This window comes from Ursus maritimus, unplaced genomic scaffold, assembly GCF_017311325.1.
Source record: "Ursus maritimus isolate PB19 unplaced genomic scaffold, ASM1731132v1 scaffold_17, whole genome shotgun sequence".
NCBI lineage: Eukaryota > Metazoa > Chordata > Mammalia > Carnivora > Ursidae > Ursus > Ursus maritimus.
The window spans coordinates 57,011,478-57,031,221 of NW_024424119.1; the positions used below are offsets into that span (position 1 = coordinate 57,011,478).

General features: G+C 62.1%; 1 protein-coding gene across 1 annotated transcript in view; it reads left to right on the forward strand.

The window, feature by feature from the left end:
- The window catches only part of ADAMTSL2 (ADAMTS like 2), a 34,481-nt gene continuing 14,737 nt past the window's right edge, over window positions 1-19,744 (forward strand). The window contains exons 1-11 of the mRNA XM_040632151.1: window positions 1-182; window positions 1,934-2,024; window positions 2,588-2,730; window positions 3,050-3,125; window positions 4,303-4,405; window positions 4,897-5,042; window positions 5,180-5,303; window positions 7,858-7,938; window positions 10,454-10,629; window positions 16,527-16,875; window positions 17,289-17,661. Of these exons, the coding sequence (XP_040488085.1) occupies window positions 1,935-2,024; window positions 2,588-2,730; window positions 3,050-3,125; window positions 4,303-4,405; window positions 4,897-5,042; window positions 5,180-5,303; window positions 7,858-7,938; window positions 10,454-10,629; window positions 16,527-16,875; window positions 17,289-17,661 (1,661 nt within the window). The 5' untranslated portion in view covers window positions 1-182; window position 1,934. The remainder of the gene's footprint in view (window positions 183-1,933; window positions 2,025-2,587; window positions 2,731-3,049; window positions 3,126-4,302; window positions 4,406-4,896; window positions 5,043-5,179; window positions 5,304-7,857; window positions 7,939-10,453; window positions 10,630-16,526; window positions 16,876-17,288; window positions 17,662-19,744) is intronic.

Genomic DNA, 19,744 nt, shown 5'->3' on the forward strand with positions numbered 1-19,744 from the left:
TCTTGTGGGTGCTCTTTGAAGTGGAGGAGGGAGGCGGCAAGGGGGAGGAGGAGGAAGGGAGCGAGGCAGAGCCCACAGCTCTCTGTACTCTGAGCCTCCCCCTGCTCCGAACACCTGGCGCCGCCTGCCCACAGCAGCTCTGCCCCTTTCCCCGGGAGGACAACCTGCTGACCCCGGGCCAGGTAGGCCACCTCAGCCTTCCCGCTTCCCACCGCAGCCGTCCCAGGGCACGGGTGCAGCTGCTCCCCCCAGCCCCCTCGGGGAGCTATTATATAACAGGAGGAGGGCTCACGGGGAGGGGTCGGGACCCTCGGAGCATGGTGAGGGTGGTCCCTCAGCGCCCAGCCTCGGGCGCCTGAAGCTCTTTGCGAGGCAAGCCTTTCCCGCTGGCCGGTGGCTGTTTTTGGACCCCAGGGAGGGATGGATCCTGCGTGAGCCGGACCTGGCCTGTGGCCAGCGGTGTCTGGGAGCCTTAATGAAAACCAAGTGTGGGGCCGGCTCAGCACCTGTCTTCAGCCCGGCAGGCAGGAGCTGGGGCACCGATTAGCCAATGGGACCGCCGAGGGGGGCTCTGTGCTTTTGTGAGGTTGGCGGGGGGGCGGGGGTGCTGCGGATGGAGGCCTGCGGGGGAGGGGTGGCAGACGGGGCGGGGAGGTGGCAGGCAGGCAGCTGGTGAGGTGGGGGTCTCGAGGACTCTGGCTCCCAGCTCCAGGCCATCCTGCTGCCTTGTCCCAGCAGCGGTGTTCTGAGGATGCCCCGGCGCTGCCAGCGTAACTCCCGGAGAGCTGCAGGTGCTCGACCTGCAAGGCTTGATGGAGGGGAGAGGGGAGAGATCTGGAGGTGACCTCAGGGCTGGCAGTGCTGGCAGAGCTGGGGGCTTTCACACCTTCTTCCTTGGAATTAGCCGGCTGCAGGGGTGAGTCCCTGCGTTTACTCTGCTCTTTGGTTTGGACAAATTGGCTTCCCTTTCTCGGTTCCAGGCTCCAGGGGGACAGGCTTGGTGGTTTCTGAAACCCCTTCTCTGCCTTGCTGGCAAGGGACACTTAGGACGGGAGACAAATCTCGGACAGAGGCTGCTGAGGCCCCTTCCAGGAGGCAGGTGTCCACGCAGAGAAAGCACATAGGCAAGGCCGAGAGCCCAGGAGGCTGGAGGGTCCCCTTGATTTGACCCCTGGCAGGAAGGTCAAATGGTGTTTGGGGCCGGCCGTGCCCACTTGCCGGGAAGGAGACAGCCCCGTAACCCTGGGCTGCCCTCTTTCCATGCTTTGGGGGCACAAGGGTGCATCTTGGCTTGGGGCATGAGGGGCACACATGCCTGGACCCTGCCCGGTCTGAGATCCCTGAGGGTCCTGGGCCCAGCCCCCTCGCGGGCAGGGGTAGTGGTGGCCAGGGAGAGGAAGGGTCTAGCAGAGCAGGGGAGTCCGTGGGCCCCTCCAGCCACCCCACGTGGCTGGCAGGGAGTTCACGCTCGGGTGAAAAGCCCCAGGTGCTTTTGCTCAGGCTGGTCCCACCAGCCACGGTGGTAGCCCGAGGTCTAGTGCTAGGGTACTTCAACCAACGGGTGAGGCCTGGGCCTACAGCCTCCTCCGCTGTCCCCTGTGTGCTCCACAGGCACTCCCCAGGGAGCTCAGGTAGTTGGAGGCGAAGCGCACTACAGGTCCCCGCCCGCCCTTCGGTGGGGGTGGGTGGGGGAGCTTAGGCTCAGCAAGCAGCAAGCACACCACCACCTCCACAGGGGGCTCGTGTCTGGGGCAGGCATCTTTAATCACTCACCGACCTCTCCCAACAGGACCACCAGGCAGCCACGAGCAATCAATCCCAGATAGCCTCTGGGCCTCGGGGCTCAGTGGGCCCCAAGGGCTCTTCCCTCTTCCTGGTCAGCCCTCAGAGGAGCTGGGCCTGGCCTAGCAGTGACGATGGCCTTGCTTCCTAGGATGGATGGCAGACGGCAACCTTCCCGCTGGGTCTGGTCCCTTCTGGCTCTGGCACTTCTGGCTGGGGGTGCGGTATCTACTGGGGCCACGGTGAGTGGGGCACAGGGTCTCTCACCAGAGGGGCTAAGGCTGGAGGGGGTGTGGCAGGTGTAGGGCAGGTGTCCCAGGATCCCCGCATGCATTCCTGGAGCCCCACTCAGCTCCTGGCAACATGTCTTACAAGCACGTCAGACCAGCCCCGACGCAGGGACCCTGGCCCCTCTAGATCCCTTGCTGATTTGACAGGATGAGGTCGGAGGGGGCTGAGTGCTTCCTTCCGAGCAAAGGCCTGGAGCGAGGCGTGTAGAGGGGGCAGGTGGTGTCCTGCAGAACCCAGGCCAGGGCCCAGGCTGCTCGGAGGAAAGAAAGCAAGGACAGTGAGTTGTAGCCTCATGTGCCCCAGGAAGCTCCAGATCTCAAGATTGGGAGGACCCAAGGCCCATGACTTGCGGGGAGTTCCCTCTAAGACCACCCTGGAGGTCTGGGCCAGGGTGCCAAGTGACCCAGCCAGCGAGCGTCCAGGGGCTGTGTCCTCCCGACCAGGGCCCAGGGATGGCAGGCCAGTCCTGCCCGGTGCTCCAGCCTTCTAACCGTCTGTGGGGACTCTCTCCCAGGACAACAGCCCTACGTCCAACAGCCTGGAGGGGGGCGCTGATGCCACTGCCTACTGGTGGGGAGAGTGGACCAAGTGGACGGCGTGCTCCCGCAGCTGTGGGGCTGGGGTGACGTCCCAGGAGCGGCACTGCCTGCAGCAGAGGTGTGGGGCTGGCGTGGGGTGGGGCAGCAGGTGATGGGCGTGGCAGGGGGTTGTGTCTCAGGCTGGGAGGGGTCTTCCGTTGGAGGCAGCATAGGCCAGGTGAGCGACAGGCTTCTCGCTTGGGCTTATTATTCTGTGCACAGGACCTGGGCTTTGTGCTTGGGATGCAGGGGTGAACTGGGCTGCGGTGGAGCAGTGGGAGTCAGAAGAATTAGGGGGGCTTCTGGGGCCCAGCCCAGAGGCCATTTGGATCAGGAGCAGGGTTGGTGCCTGCAGCTCACGGCTCCCCACCCTAGCCCAGCCCGTGTCTTCCCGCCAGGAGGACGTCCGTCGCGGGCGCTGGGAACAGGACCTGCGCGGGCACAGCCAAGCGGTACCAGCTGTGCAGAGTGCAGGTGAGCCCCGTTCGGCGCCATGGTGAACCATCCCCCCAACAAGCTCCCTGGCAGATCACCTTACGTTTCTTCCTGGTGGCTCCCAGGCCCTCCAGACACTCTGTCCTGGGCCTGGCCCTTATTTCCTGTCCAAGAAAAGGATGGTGAGGGGTGCTGGGCTCAGAGCCCCTTTCCTGCCTCAGATCAAATCTGTCCTGCCCACCCCGTCCCTCCCGCCCCCCGCTGTGTGCTCCACACTTGCTTCTGCTGGGGGGGCTTGGAGTGTCGCCTCAAGGTTAGAGATCTCTGGCAACGGCCCCCTCAGTCTGCTCACAAGTCCTGTGTTAGGTGCTCACCGGGAGAAGGACGGTCCCACCGGGCATCCCCGTCGCCACCTGTGAGAAGTCCCACTGCAGCCTTCTCCAGCTCCCGGGCGCTGACACTGTCAGCCTCCCACGGGGGGAGGGGCACTGACCCGGGGCTCAGCCTCCAGGCAGCTTTCAATGGAGCCCAAACCACTTTGAACCTGAACTCCCAGTCACCGTGTGGCAAGACAGCAAGCCACTGGGGTCTTTCTGTCCCCGAGACCCGGTGTCTGTGTGGCTGTGTCTCTCACATGTGCACGCGCAGGGGGCTAGGACCTGTGTTGGCATCACTAGTCCACTCCCCTCCTGGCTGCTCATGAGCTTCGGAGGGAGACCCACCTAAGTTCGGGTTCTGGCCCAGAGTGACCAGCTGCCCCCCACTCCCAGGCCTCTCCTCTTCTGTCCTGGGGAGACGAGCCCACCTTGGTCCATGAGCCATGTTCCAGCACTGCGGCCATAGCCGCAGACACCCAGGTGGGCCTCTGCCCAAGGATGCAGGGCGAGTGGGGGCCAGCACGAGCACCACCCAGGCCAGGTGTGCCTTCTGCGCCCCGGTGTGTCTGGGAGGAGGCAGGGCAGTGGGGACATGAAAGGATCCTGCCCAGCGCACGAGGGGGGCCAGGCATGTACGTGTTTGAGGGGCGACAGCAGCCCTTCTGCTTGTCCTTGCTCCTTCCAGAGAGCGAGTGACACTGAGGGAGAATGAGAGGCCACCGCGCGGGCCTCGGCGCTGGCCTGGCCATCCCGGCTGCAGCCACTTCCTGCTCAGCCGGGACAAAAATGCCTTTGTCGGGCCGAGTTCCTCCTGGAGCCTCCCATCTCTCGCCCTGCAGGAGTGTCCGCCGGACGGGAGGAGCTTCCGAGAGGAGCAGTGCATCTCCTTCAACTCCCGCGTGTACGACGGGCGGACGCACCAGTGGAAGCCCCTGTATCCCGGTACCAGGCCCTGGGCCACCTCGCGGGGGGCAGAGGGCAGGGAGGCCCCTCCCCTCCAAAGGACCCACACCCGATGGTCCCCTTCTGGGGATGGGTGGGCAGGCGGGAGGGTGAAGCCCAGAGGGAGGGGGCTTGTCCAAGGTCACAGGCAACAGTGACAATGAGTTGGTCTCTCTCACTCCTGGAGTAAGTTCCGGGGTGCCCAGGACCAGTAGCCCAGGGCCAGCAGTTGGCTCAGACCTGCTGCGGAGGGGGCAGTGCCCCTACTCACAAGGAGGCAGAGGCTGGAACTCGTGGAACCCAGGCTGGGCCAGACCCCCAGCATCTCAGTCTTTTTTGCCACTGAGACGCTGGGCCAGCCCCTTGCCCACTCCAGGCCTGAGATTTTCCATCTGTGCCATGGGTGGGAGGACTCGGTCTCTGTGGATGGGAGAGGGGAAGGCCCCAAATCCCGCCACCCCCCACCCTGAGAGCCTCTGTCTCCCTCTCAGATGACTACGTCCACATCTCCAGCAAGCCATGCGACCTGCACTGCACCACCGTGGACGGCCAGCGACAGCTCATGGTCCCCGCCCGCGACGGCACGTCCTGCAAGCTCACCGACCTGCGAGGGGTTTGCGTGTCTGGAAAATGTGAGGTTGTTAAACATTGTAGCAAAAGTCCCGCTGGTCTCATTGCACTGACCGCCCTGCCTGTCTGCCTGTGGCAGGGGTGGCGCCCGGGGCCCGGGTCTCAGCGCCCTCCCAGCGGCCCTCTCCGCCTCCCTTCCTGCAGCCCATCGGCTGTGACGGGGTGCTCTTCTCTACCCACACGCTGGACAAGTGTGGCGTCTGCCAGGGGGACGGTAGCAGCTGCACCCACGTGACGGGCAACTACCGCAAAGGGAACGCCCACCTTGGTAAGAGCCCCCTGCGCCCCTCACCCGGGGCCCCGGCTGTGAGCCTGTCCCCTGCACGCTGTTGCGTGCCTCTGTGCAACTTGCCTTCTGTCTGGGGCCACCTGATCTGCCCCACTGGGCCCAGGTGGGCTGGCCAGGTGCTCCTGAAGACCCCCTATGGCCAGGAATCCTGAGCGGCTCTTTGTTGAGTACCTACTGATACCCCCTTGGCTGAGGGATCATGTCTGACCTTTGCAGCAACACCCGAAAGGGGAAAACTGAGGCACAGTTCCCCTCCTCATAGCTGATGTGAGATTTGAGTCTGGGCATGAGCGTTCTGGGGCCTAAGCCCTCGAACTCAAGTTTCGGGAGGATGAAGGGACGCGGACGGAGGCTGATTCCGGCACCGAGCCAGCCCCTCCCTTCCCTAGGCAGCGGCATGGACAAGTCGGTTCGGCAGGTGTGCTGGCAGGTGGCGGGGCTCAGCGGGCGCTGGCGGGGCGTGGTGGGCGGGTAGGGGTCTGAGCACGTGATGGGACTTTATACTTTGGAACGATGTACTTCAGCACTTGGTGTTGAACTGACTACATTTCTGGGTCTCAGAAAATACTTGTGGGGTCAGCCTGGGTTAGCACAGCCCTCAGACTGGGGAGGGTGGGGCACTTGAAACCCACTTGGCATCTGGGGAAACTGAGGCCCACCCTGGGAACTCCTGCTCGAGGTTCCCGAGGGAGGCTGGGCACGTCTGGACTAGTTGGAGCCACCCTGGCCTGGCCGTAGGGACCCTGGCTGCCTCCTGGAGGTCCCACCCCCCACAGGAGGGGTAATTTCAGAGTTAATGATAGGGCGTGGACGGGACCCAGGGATGGGCATGCGGGACTGAGAAGGGACAGGGTAAGGGTAGCAGGGAGTGTCTGCGATGGTCGGCCCGGGGCAGAGCGGCCAGATGGAGGTCTGAAGAACACTTAGCCAGCGTGGCAGACGGAGGCTGCCTTCTGCCAGATCCTGGGGCATGGAGGTGGCAGTGCGTCCCTCTCTGGGCACGGGGGGCCATGTTCTGGGGGCTACAGGAAGGCTGGGGAGACAAGGTCCATGCCCCATGGAACTCCCACCTTGGGCGGCTGGAGGCTGACACTTCCAATCCCACCTATACCTGCCTAGTCCTTTCTGGGCGCCGGGCTGAGGCTTTCACACCTCAGAACATCACCAGGCAGGTACTGCCACGCATGCCACGTGGCAGGTGTGGACACCGGCAGAGAGAGGCGAAGAGGTCACACAGCCAGAGGTGGCAGAGCGGGATCTGAACCCCGACAGCCTGGCTCTGGGGTCGTGTGGTCCACTCTTCCTGATGAATGTGTGTGTGTGCTGACCGTGGCACCGCCCCGCTCCTGCAGGAGCCATTATTAAATGCACGGGAATCTTGTGAGCCGGCTGCTAATTTAAAAAGGAATGTATTTAACCCTACGTTTAGATAAATGACGATTAAACCAAGTCCTCACTTCCTGTTCGTTTTACAGCTCTTTGTACCGTGGGTGTGCTGCGGAAACACCGTTGGGGCCGGTGGGCTAGCGTGCGCCTCTCCCCTGCTCTGTCTGCACCCAGCCCAGTACGCTGGGAGCCCGAGCTCGGCGGCCGTGGGGGGCTGACACCGCGGGGATGGGCCCCTGCTGCGGACCAGAGCGGCCCCCGCGCCCCCGCCAAGAGCCTCTTAGCACCCTCTGGCTGGGAGGGACAACTTAGGGCCTTTGGGGACCTGCAAAGCAGGGCGGGGCAGGCCTGCAGGAGGCGTGGGCAGGCACATGTGGACTCTACTGTGACACGGGTGTCAGCACCCCACAAACCTGATTTCTGAAAACACAGTCACCGTTTTCTCCTGGAAGACTTTTCTATCTTCGGGCTTTTAAAATCTTTCCTCCTTCGCCTCAGACCACCCTCCACCCCCTGCTGGCAGCACCTCTCCCTTCCTCAGACCCCTCTTCCCTCGGCCCCGTCATTGGGCATCTCTGTGGAGGGTCCCTGTGGCTGCCTCCCGGCCTCCGTGACAGGCCCTCGGCTGTGTGTCCTCATCCGCATCTTCGAATGCAGTGAGCGCTTAAAATCCTCTTGACGCCGTGACAACATGGGCTTTTAAAATAATAGTAGTGACAGGGCCCTTGGTGCGAGGCTCTGGGCCCTGCAGACATCTCCCCACATGGCCTAGAGTGGGAGGCAGTGTCCCTGTGCACAGACGAGGAGACTGAGGCCCAAGGGCTCAGGACCATCTTGGTGATACGTGGCAGAATAGGACCCAAGTCTGCTGGACTCTGTGGCCTGTGGTGTCCCTCCGGAGGGGCTGGGGCAGGGACCCATGAGTGTCACCCATGACCTTGGTAGGGGAGGGTCATGGAACCTGGGTGGCAGGCCAGCCCTCTGGCGTCACGGGGCTTTTCCACAGGGCCTTGAACTTGGGGGCAGCCGTCGAGGGAGGGCTGCCTTAGCCCGTCACCCACCAGGAGCATGGGAGGGTGGTGACTTTCCAACCGAGACGTGGTAGCCACAGCCGACCCGCCCTTCACTATCACCCGATTTCCCCCAGGTTACTCTCTGGTGACCCACATCCCGGCTGGTGCCCGAGACATCCAGATTGTGGAGCGGAAGAAGTCTGCTGATGTCCTGGGTATGTGTGTGGGGCCTGGGTGCTGCCACACGGGGGCTTGTGGTTTCGTAGGGGGCAAACTGTATGGGTGCAGGAGGGGCACTTGACCCTGGATCCGTCCTGTAGGAGAGGGTCAGGCCCCGGAAGCCAGAACTTGACCTGGGCGTGTGTCCGTGTGTGTTGGGGGGTCCTAAGGAAGCTGACCTCACCCTGTGTGGAAGGACCTCTACTCAGAGCTGCTTGACAAGGAGGGGCCGGTGAGGACAGGTAGTGAGTTCCCCATCCCTGGAGAGCCTGGCACAGGCCAAGGCCGAAGGCGCTGGAGGCGGGGTCTCTGGCTGCCCCCCCCCACCCCCCCGCTTCCAGGGCACAAGAGTGAGAGTCAGGAGGTGAGTAGGTTGAGATGCAATGAGGGCAAGTAGGTGGCCAGTCGGAGGCCACAGGGGACGCGAAGCAGAGGTGAGGTTCACGCTCAGCCCTGGCGGCTCTCAGGTCGACGCTCTTGCCACTGGAGGGTCTCTGGGGGCGGCTGGACCGTGGTGGGAGGGGTCCTTCCACTTGAGGATTCTGGGGTGACTTGCATAAGTGGCTGAGGCGGTGAGGCCCCGAGTTGGTGACAATTTCTGGGAAGTCTCCCTGTGTAGTTGGAGCGCTGTCTACTCCCCCGGGAGGCAGCCCGAGGCCCTTCTGGTGGAGGTGGGTGGGTGCTGCTGCCGAGAAGCTGTTCTGCACCTGGCCTTGCTCCGTGGGGGTGCAGGCCGGGGGCCCAGGCAGGGGAGCCGGTCCCGACGCCTGGCTTACTTCCCTGTGTCTCGGGCAGTGTGTGAGAGCTGGGACTGGGGGTGTGACACCCACCCTTCTCAGGGGACGCTGTGGGTGGGGACTCTGCCGAACATCCCCAAGGAGGCACCTGGTGGGGGCTCTCCGCCCTTCAGGCCTCCGAGCTCCAGCCCCCTTGCCGGCAGCTCTGCACACCCCAGGCCCCAGGCCCCGCCACCCCAGCTCGGGAGCCAGGCCTCTGCCAAGCCGGTGGCTCTGTCCCCCGCTGGGAGGGTGGCGAGGCCAGGAAACACCGTGTTCTCAGAGCTGGCCGCAGAGTAATCACTCTTAAACCAGACGCGTGGAAACAGCAAGGACAGCCTCCGAGCAGCGGGAGAGCCACAGGAAGGAAGGTCATTACTGTCAGGAAACAGGCTTTGGATGCCGGCCGGGGATTTAACCCTGTGCACATACCTGGCGGCTGGGCCCAGCCGGCCGGGCCCCGGCACGCGCCCCACGGCGCACAGCCTGGGCGGTCATTCACGCTGTTTTCTGACGTTGCTGCGTTGAGGGTGTTTTTCCAGCAGACGTGTCTTGCTTGTTGCGTCTGCCTGATAATAAATGAATGGCCCAGCTCCTCTGCTCCGATTGCATCAGGAGCTCTGGAAACGGAGCTCTTCCCCGCCCTCGGGCCAGTTTCCGGAACTGGCTCTAAGGACAGCCTCGGAAAGGCACGCTGTCCCCCCGCATGGAGCCCGCCTCCTCACTGCCAGCCCCTGGGCCCAAGGCCCCTGGCCCCTCTGCTAGCCCTCCGCAGCCCCAGGGAGGGCCAGCTGCCCCCGAACAATGACCCCAGCTCCGGGCGGTTGTTCCGGCCTCCGGGGCTGGCAGGAGACGGGCTGCTGAGGGTTGCACGCACGTTCCTGCTGTTTGGGCGTCATCAGGCCCAGGTCAGGCCCTGGGAGTGGCCATCCTTCGGAGGTCCTCTGTTCCAAGTGTCCGCCCACACCCCGTCTCAATGAGAGGGTGACTAAGCATGTGCCCGGGCTGCCCTCGGCCACGCCGGGGAGAATGGATCGATTGGGCAAACGGTCAGCCTGGTCACAGCAGCACAGGCCACAGAATGTCAGGGCTCCCAGTGACAGCAGGGAGCTGGTCAGCTGGGGGTGGTCTGGCAGGGCCTGCTGGGGCTGCTGGGACAACGTTCCGGGCCAGTTAGGCCAGGGCCACAGAGTTGCTCAGTGTGGGCCCTGGGGGACCCTGGGTGCCCCTCTCTATGTGTAGTCCCTTTTCCAAGTGGGAAGCTGGGTGGGGGGGCAACTCACCCAGGGTCACACTGAGTGTTCGGCAGGGCCGGGCTGATGGCCCAGCCCTGAGCTGACCTATACCCGATGTCCGCTGTGTGCCTTCCCCAGGCTGTGTTCCCCCCNNNNCCACCTGGTCTCTTAGTCCTGATGCTACTCATCACGCTGCAGACCCTGGCCTCTGTAGAGGTGGCCAGATGGGACCACCTGGGCCCCAGGACGGCCAGCTCTATCTCCTAGATGATTTAGGCTAATGGGAAAGTGTGTTCACACCTCCTTCGCATTCCCAGGCCAGGGCCACATCCCGGACGTGGTCAGAGCGTCTGCCTCTCCCACTCTAGGGAGTGTCCTGGGGTGGGTCATGGGGCTGAGCTGGCCATAGCTGCCTGAGTGGGTGATGCCGGCTACTCCCTGTCCCTCCGTCCCCCTCTAGCCCGGCCGGCTCAGGTGACGGGGTGGCTTTGCCCTTTCAGCTCTCGCAGATGAAGCTGGCTACTACTTCTTCAACGGCAACTTCAAGGTGGACAGCCCCAAGAACTTCAACATCGCGGGCACTGTGGTCAAGTACCGGCGGCCCATGGACGTCTACGAGACCGGCATTGAGTATATCGTGGCGCAGGGGCCCACGAACCAGGGCCTGAACGTCATGGTAGGTGAGCCGGGCCGCGGGCCAGCAGCGCCGTGCAGGGGCCCCAGGGCGCGTGTGCACGCGGGAGCACCTCTGGCCGGCTTGCCGGGGTCTCCCGGTCACTCCCTCACTCATCCCGCCGCCTGGGGTCTAATTCGTTCACTTAGTCTCCAACAGCCCATTAGTGCATTACTTCATTTACCCGGTCACTCGCCCAGCGGGCCACCCACTGTCTCAGCCCTCATCCCAGTAGTTGGTGGTTTGGTCCTTCACTCACTCACTCATTCATTCATTCACTCATTTATTGACTTTACTCACTCACTCACTCATTCACTCACTCACTCCTTTCCTTCCTTATTCACTTATTCATTCTTTCATTTACTCATTCACTCACTCATTTCCTTCCTTCCTTCCTTCCTTCCTTCCTTCCTTCCTTCCTTCCTCCCTCCCTCCCTCCCTCCCTCCATCCCCACTGCTGTTCATGATCCTGGTGGATCTGCAGAGCAGGAAACTGCAGTCATCAGGATCTGCAGGAGCTGCCGAGGACAGGAAGCTAGCTGGGAATGTGGGGATGCGGGCCCCCTCCCCACTCCACAGTTGGGTGTTATACCCCCCGCCTAGTTCCCTGCCCCTGGCCCCATTGACACTGTAGCATTCTTGCCAGATCCAGACATTGGGGGACCAGGGCAGTGCTTGTGGCCCCTGCCCCCACCCCCACTGCCTCTCCAGGGTGCTCCTGGCTTCTGGGGCAAGGCAGGGAGGGGAGCAGAGGGCAGGAGAGAGTCTGGGCCTGCTTTGCTAGCTTGCGGGGAGTTTTCCCATGGCTGGTGTCTAGAAAAGAGTGCCGTTGCCACTTGGGGCCCGAGCACCGAGAAAACGGGAGAGGGCTGGTCACTGAAATCAGGTGACATCCAGATGGGCAGTTCTGATGTTTTTCCAGGTCGGCTGGCTTTTGTGGAAGCCGAGGGATATGGTGGAGACAGAACCCACCCACCTGACCTGATTTGATTTCCAAATCCCACCAGGGTAGGCATTTATATCCTCCCTTTAGAGGAAAAGCCTGGGCACGTGGAGCCAGTGACCTGCCCGGGCACAGGCTGGCCGGTGGCACTGCTGTGCTCTGAGCCCAGATCTGCCTGGTGCTAGAACCAGTTGTTCGTTTAAAGGCTGTGCTGGAGGGGTCTCTAATCGGGGGTGCCGCTCCCAACTCCCCACACTGCTTCTTGGCTGAAGAGCTTCCCTGATGGCCCCCAGAACCTCCTGGGGGCCACAGACTTCTTTGCCTTCCCTGGGGGCTGCCCCTGAAACAGACTGGCTGCCCGGCTTCACCCTCAGCCTGGAGGAGCCGTGTCGCAGGTCAGGGTCCCAGGACACAGACTCCGGGACAGAGGTCTGTGTATAGTGGGGTTTAGGGTGTGGTCTCAGCAGCAGCAGCTATGAGGGGGTGAGAGGAAAGGGACTGGACGGAGGGAGACTTGGAGCCTCGGCTGATCCCCCTGCGGGCCCTGGGGTTGCAATGGGCCCTCAGAGTTGTCTCGAGTTGAGGCAGAGAGGCATGGCCTCGTTGCCGGAAGCCACAGGGCCAGGCATGACCTTGGGAAAGGTTAATTCCTGGGGTCAGGTCTCACTGTGAACTGTCCGGAGATGCTTCAGGCAGCTCACCGGCAGGCAGGGCCCAGGGGCACGCTGCTGCACCTGCTCGTACCCAGCTGCTTTGTAGAGCGAGTTTACTTTGGCAGGAGGAGCTCTTCTAGGATTCTGGCTGCTTTCCTCCCGGGGAGCCTCACAGGGAAGGCTGGTGGGGTGAGCTGCAGCTCCTCGGGGGCTGCCGCCGAATCTAGTACTTGCCTCCTCCACTGCGCACTCGAGACTCCCCTCTGCTAGTCTAGGGGGCTCACCTGGCCAGGTGGCCCAGTCCCTCTGCCCTGAGGGGTCTGGGTTCCTGATCTCCAGGCCCTTTTCCACCCCCATTCTTATCCAGTTACCATCGAAAACGGGCAGGGGGAGAGCAGGAGCTGCCCCAGTGGGGCAGCTGGGAGCCAGATACATTCTCTGCGGGTAGTGTTGAAGCGTCCGTACACGCCCTTGGCGGTCAGGGTCAGTTCCCCGCCAGGGCGGCCACTCCTTTCCTGCCACTGCCCTGCCACGTGGCACCCAAGTGGACCAGGTGGCAGTCAGAGCTGACAGTTGAGTGACGTTCTTGCCGCGTCTCCTGGTGGCAGTGCCCCTCTCCCGGCAAGCACGACGTGTAGACCGTAGACCCTAGAGCCCCAGGGGCCGGAGACCCCAAATGCCCACTGGTCCCGGGGAACGATGGCGACAGTGACTTCCATTTTGTGCTTCCCAGAGTCCCGCGGTCTGCCCACTGGGGACCTGGGATGTTGCGTCACGGACGTCCCCCCTCCCCCGCCCCCGGCGCCTCGTCCTCACGTGGCGCTGCTCTCTCCAAGCTGCACCATGGCTCTACCTTGCATTGCTCTATCAGGCTGGCAGCTTCTGGGTGACGCAGCCTAGGGGGGGCCCGGTGGATCTCATGATCACGTGCCTGTCATGGTGCCTCCTTTGCTAGAAAGTGGGTCCCTTTGTCCAATGTAATGTCACCTGGTATCTTGTCTCGGCCGGTCAAAAGCTCTGTGAGCCCTTGGGTTTGGGGGCGAGGCCCTGTGGGCAGGGAAGGCAACCTCATCGTCAGAAAATCAATCACATCCCCTGCTAGGACAGAAGGGGTGTCCCGTAATGGACTCTGTCAAAGAGCCGATGGTCCCTCGAGGATGGTGCTGCGAGCTAGCCCGAGTGTCAGCGCTGGACGGCTGGGCTTCCAGTAGTGGGAGTAGCTAGAGCCTTGGTGGGTGAGCGCCCATGCCCTTAGGCCTATGCGTAGTTCCCATCCCTGCCACCGCGGCTACTCCTTTCATGCACCCATCCTGCCATCAGTGGGCAGACTGATGGCAGGGGCTGGCCTGGGTCAACCGGCACAGCCATTGTACCTATAGCTTGGTGGCTCCATGCCCCTCCCATGGGGGATGCTCCCCAGGGCACATTAACAAGTGACACAAGCCGCTCGCATCTTATGCCGCATGGATCCATCCGCAGGTATCTACTCCAGACCCCCTCATCCCCAGTCTCACAGCCCTTTTCCACCAGGACCCCGACCCACCACCCAAACCACGTGCCCTGCCCATGAGTCAGCACATGTTCTCACCTCGGGCTGCTCTGAATTTCCTACAAACTAGACGATCCCCCCACACGCACTGCGTAAAGCCTGTTGGGAAGATTGCCCTTCACTGCAGTTTTCCGAAGCTCCCCCCGAGTGGGGCTCTAGTGAAGCAGGTCCGTTTTCGGCTGATACCCCACACCGAGCTGACCCATCTCAGGCTCACATTTGGCCATTTTTCTCCTCCCTGACTTCATCCTAATCGTACGTCGCGCAGCCATCGCTGTGAGCCGAGAGATGGCCGGGTGGGGGGGGGGTCGGATGCTGAGGGTGTTGGTCACCTGCCGATCCGGGCTTCTGGCCCCCCTCTGCTCTGACTGTGCGTAATCCTGGAGGGGATGCTCCCCTCTTACTGTGGATACTACAGGGTCTCCCGGCCGAGTAACATAGTGGAGTCGGCTCTGGGTGCATGGGTCCCTTGATGTCCCAGGGTTGCAGGGTTCCTTCTCTAGCAGGGCCTAGTGGTGCCTCAGAAGCTCTTCCCCGAACGATGTATACTTACTTGTTGTGGGCGGCATGGCCTTGCTCCAGAACGCTAGGGGACCACGTTGTCACTCTGCTCTCGAGGCTGGCTATAGTCCACCTGACGTCTTTGCCTAGACCTGAGAGCCTAGACCTGCCGCAGAGCCCCTTCTCCCCAGGACCCCCACCGATTGTTACGACACCAGTGTATGGATTGGACCCGCGTTCCCGGGTACGTAATACACTACGTCCCCAATTCTTCTTCATAAGGGAGGAAATGAGATGCAATAATGCATCCTTTACTTTCAAGGAGATGTCCTGGCGTGGCCGAGACCACTGAGCCCTGGGGTGCTAGCTGGTGGGGGCAGGGCACTGAATCTTTATAGGGTGGAACGTCCACTCCTCTGGCATATATATGCTTTACCGAGGCCTCCCACACCACTTCCTGCTCAGCCGCTCTGGTAGACACGGTGTCGTCAGGGAAGACCACCCATGTGACGTTCTGTAGGATGGTCCAGACCCCCTTGTACTGTATGATGTCGGGGAGCAAGTGTGCTGAACACAGCCCTGGGGCAAAACTGCAAATGAGTACCGTTGTCCATCCCAGGTGAACGAAAACCGCTTCTCCCTGGTCGGGGTAGAAAGGAAGGTATTTGCCCCATGAGAAGCCACAAGTGATGAACTTGAGGTCACGTTAACCTGGAAAAACACCGTATCCGTCACAGGGCGGCAGCTGGGGCTCCTGCTCGGGAGGGTATGGAGGGGCTCCCCGTCAGCCCCCTGGATCTGTCTTGTTTTCATAGGGGCCAGACTGTTGAGTTAGGTGGGGGATACAGGGATCACCGCCTCGCACCTTCTGGTCACTGGGAGCGGCACTGATCTCTGTAATTTACCCAGGATGCAATACTGGTATTGATTTACTCTCTCGGATGGGGTGGGGTCAGGCGCCGGGGTCACGGGCTTCCACTCAGCTCTCCCCACTACGGTAGCTCTTAGCCTACAGGCTGAAGGGCTGACTGCCAGCCATGCACTTGGGAACCGGGGATGCCTCGGATCCAGCGGACACACTGTGAGCCCGACCTGGGCCATAGTTGGGCCACTAGTCACCCACATGCTCTCACACTAACAGGGGGCAGCTATGATGCTTTGGGCCCCGATTAGCTGTGACAAGCTGGACCCTGGTTCCCAAGTGTCTACCCATTTCTCTAGCGAACAGTTAACCAAGTCAATGACTGTCAGCTCTTTGGGAGAAGAACTGGGGAATCATTAACATATACACTTCTTCCCAGGGACCTGGCCGTTCCATCATTCAGTGGATTGTGGTCTGAATGCTGGCCCAGGAAGTCGGGTGGGGCTGTGAATTTTTCTGGGGCAGCTGCCCTCCGCCCTCTGAATATCTACCCTTGGTTATCTTTTGATCTTACAGACCAAGAAACCGCTTTTCTGGACCCATTTATTTGTCCCCTGGGAGTCCTTTGCCCTATTAGCTGTGCGCAGAGGTCTCTGTGGGTCAGGCTTCCTGGCCACCATGGCAGCCTGCCTTGTTCCGATGATCGCGGGGAGTCTGGTTCTATGACAGCATGTCCTGCCCTCTGCCCTGGCCTGTGGACACTTAACGACGTCCTTCCAGGTGTCCCTCCAGGTGATGCCAGCGCCTCCTCACAGGCACATTTCCTTCCGTTCTGGTGAACAGAATGTCCTCCAGGTGCTCCTGCAGGAAACGGTGCCCTGGAAGGTTTTGCAGGCTTTCCTTACACTCCCGTCACCTGCCATGGCTTTACCCTTCGCTTAGTGTTGGCCTCCTTTCTCCAAGCTTCCAAGAACCACCCCGGTGACGTTAGCACTTTCTCCCAGAGCTACATCCGTGGGATTTCTGGCCCGTGGTGAGAATAAAATGCAGGTCGGGTTTTAGTCGGCTTTATTGCTTGTAGAGCACCCTCCGTGCACCCTCCATGGCCGCCGCCTGGGGTGGACTGTTCCCTCGCCCCCTGCCTGGGTGCGCCCCTGCTCGCCAGTCTTTGGGTGCGGGCTGCCCGCGGGGCGAGGTGCAGCCTGGATGGAGGCTCTGCTCTTTGGTCAAGGGCGAGTCCCTGGGAAGGACTCAGCTGTGGGCCACGGCAGGGACCGCGTCGGGCAGCTCAGGCAACAGCGCACCTTTTCCCTAGGGGCTGGTGGGAGATGACCTCGGCAGCCGCCCCAACCTTGTGCGGAAGGGGTCGGTCCCACTTCTTCTCCTCCCCAGGTGTGGAACCAGAATGGCAAAAGCCCCTCCATCACCTTCGAGTACACGCTGTTGCAGCCGCCGCACGCCCACCGCCTCCGGCCCCTGTACTACAGCTTCTCCGAGCCAGCGTCCGAGAGTGCAGACAGCCAGGAGCTGGATGGGGCCGCACTGCTGGGCTTCCTGCGGCACAACGGCTCCTTCTACGGCCAGGCCTCCTCCGAGCGCCTGGGCCTGGAAAACCGGCTGTTTGGCCACCTGGGCCCGGGGATCGAGCTGGGTCTGAGCGAGGGCCAGGAGACCAACGAGGTGTGCGAGCAGGCCAGCGGCAGGGCCTGCGAGGGGCCTCCCAGAGGCAAGGGCTTCCGAGGTAACCAGGACCGACGGGATGGGGCGGGGGCTTCCTGGGGGAAGGGCCCTGGCCACGCAAGGGGTCTTCAGTCCCCTGCAGGCCACAGATGCTGCTGCCTGGGGCAGGCAGGCCCATTTCAAATAAGCTCACATTCTGAGGTTCGGAGCAGATGTGAGTTTTGGGGGGACCCTATTGAATCCACTGCAGAGATCAGCAGATGTCCCTGCAAGAGCTGGTCCAGGCCGGCCTGCTCGCACACCTCTACTTGGTGGTCTGCCTCCACTCCGTGGGCAGAATCCTGCCTCTGGGAGGCTCCTGGTTCGGGTCTTTGCTGCCAGCCACCCTGGTTCCCCCCACCCCCTGCCCCCATGGGCAGTTCTCCCACCCACACAAGGGAGCACTTGAGAGTGAGACACCTGTCTCCCTCGTAGACGGCAATGCCACCGGGACGGCTCTCGCGGGGGACAAGGATGACCAAGAGATGGACGCACGTCTCACCTCTCAGCGGCTCCTCTCTGCCAATATCATCTCCGACCAGCTCCTGGGCGCAAGCTCCGACTCCAGGGAGCTCCCCTTCAATGAGACTGGCAACAGCATCTTCGTGCAGGGAGCGCCGAGGGGCTCTCCGGCAGAGAGCCTCTACGTGGACTATGAGGAGAACGAGGGAGCCGGTGCTTACCTGCTCAATGGGTCCTACCTGGAGCTGAGCAATGACAGAGTGACTAACACCTCCTCTGAGGCCCCGTTCCCAAACGCCAGTGCCAGCCTCCCCACCTTGGCGGGGAACCGGACTCACAAGGCCAGGTAGGAGCTGGGGCTGCTGGGCGGGCTTGGTGGGCGAGGGGACACATGGCAGAGAGCCACTCCTGCCCAGGCTCCCCGCCCCCCGATCTGAGTAGGAGGTCAGAAGCCTGAGTTTTAACGAGTGCCGAGCGCCAGTATGGGTCTCCAACACTGGCTCGGGGGGAGGAGGAGGAGAACCGTTGAGTGGTCATCGTGGGCCAAGCTTGGGCTAAGCATCTATGTGTAGGGGAGACACCTGCCACAACACCCTTAGGGCAGTTACAGGGACTTAGAGGGGGTCACAGAGCCTGAAGGCCTGTGTTCTCAGTCTGGACAGTCGCTGCACACAGGGTCACTGGGCCAGAGCCCGGGAAGGGTCCAGCGGGGTCCTTGGCCAGGGCTCAGAGCCCGGAATCAGACATTGGGAATAAGGCCTTCTGCTTCAGGGGCTGGAGCCACCTCTAGGATGTGTCAAGTAAGGGTCTACCTGGGGCCAGGCCCCCAGAGCCAGGGACACACCTGGAGATGCCTAGTTACACCTGGGGACACCTTGTCAGCCACACCCGGAGATACCTGGACAGTCATGGCAGGCTCTGGGTCGGAGGCAGCGGGGAGCAGGGTGGCCCCAGGCCTGCCACCATCCCTGCCAGGAGACGATCCCTAGTGACAAGTCCCTTGAGCCGCTCATGACCACCATGCAGGGTCCCTGTGCCATTCCCCAGAAGCTCAGGGGGCAGCTCAGCCTTAATCCACCTCAAGCAGAGTGAGTCATGCTCGGCAGCCCCCGGTGGTGGGTGGGGACTGGAGGTGGGGAGGACTCAATGGTTTTGTCTTCTGAAGACCCACCCAAACCCCTTGACTTTAGACACCAAACATGAATGGACCCCTAACCAGGGCTGAGGCTGCAGAGGTGGGCATCCTTGGGACCCTGGGGGACTGGGTTTAATAGAATGTTTGGGCTTTACTCATAAGGTGACGTGGTTGGGGTGACACTCTCACCCTTGTGCCTGGGGACAAGAGCAGCAAAGCGGCCCCCCTCAGCCCACGAGGGTGCCTGTGTCTGCTCTTCGGCTCTTTTCTGAGCCCCCCCTCCCCACCAGTCACAGGGAACAGCTGGGGCACATCTGGGACACCTCTTACAGGCTCTGCGTGGAATTCTTCTTTGCAAATGTGGACAGAGTGAAGCTTCTGTGGCCGCCCTTCTTCCCACAGGGCCCACCGGGGCTGTCTGCTCACCTGCCTGGGGTCCCAAAAGCTTGCAGGGTATGGGGCCTGGGGGGCATGTGGGTCCCAGCGGCAGGGAGGGGTGGCAGGCTTTGTTTCCAGGCGCACATCCGAGTCTGAAAGCAGGGTTCACAGGCAAAGGGCCAGCGTTCACAGCGAACCAGCACTTGCTGGTGGGACCGAGCTGGTTCCCGAAGGCTCTGAGCCTGGTCTCCGCATCTTCAGCTGGCCTCTGGTCAGCTCCAGGCCTGCTCGGAAGATTGCAGTCTATCCCCAGTGGAAGCCCTGAATGAGGACTCAGGATATAGAAGCATCGGTAGCCCGAGGAACCTCCGGGGTGGGGCCAGGGCTCTTGCAGGTGCCCAAGAAGGTCGGTATCTGTCTCTGAACGGCTTTATTGGGGTGGCAGAGAGGTCCGGCTGCCTCGTGTGGCTTATGGCTTGGAGAAAGCTCAGGAAGGAGCATTGGGAGACCTGGGTCACCATCCCAACTTCCCGTGTGACTCAGACATGTCTCCCATCCACTCTGGGCTTCAGTTTTCACATCTCTGATGCGGGGCTAGGAGGATACCCCAGGGCCCTCCAGTTGGGCAGCCCAGGATTCCCAGGTCAGATCACGCACCCACGAGCTTTTGGTCCTTAAGCCACGTTGAAAGCATCTCTCCTGCCCCAAACCCAGACGACTCTTACCCATTCCTCAGCCCCGGGGGGGCGGGGGGGGGGCTCCTGGGCCACAGCAATCAATACAATTGATTGTCCTGGCCCCTGGGGGCAGGGAGATGGGGTGGCACCCCCAGCCAGCTGCCATCAAAGGATGCTGAGACCAAAGATGGTCTTTGGAGATAAAGGGCCCAGGGAGGCGGGGGGGGGGGGGGGGGGGG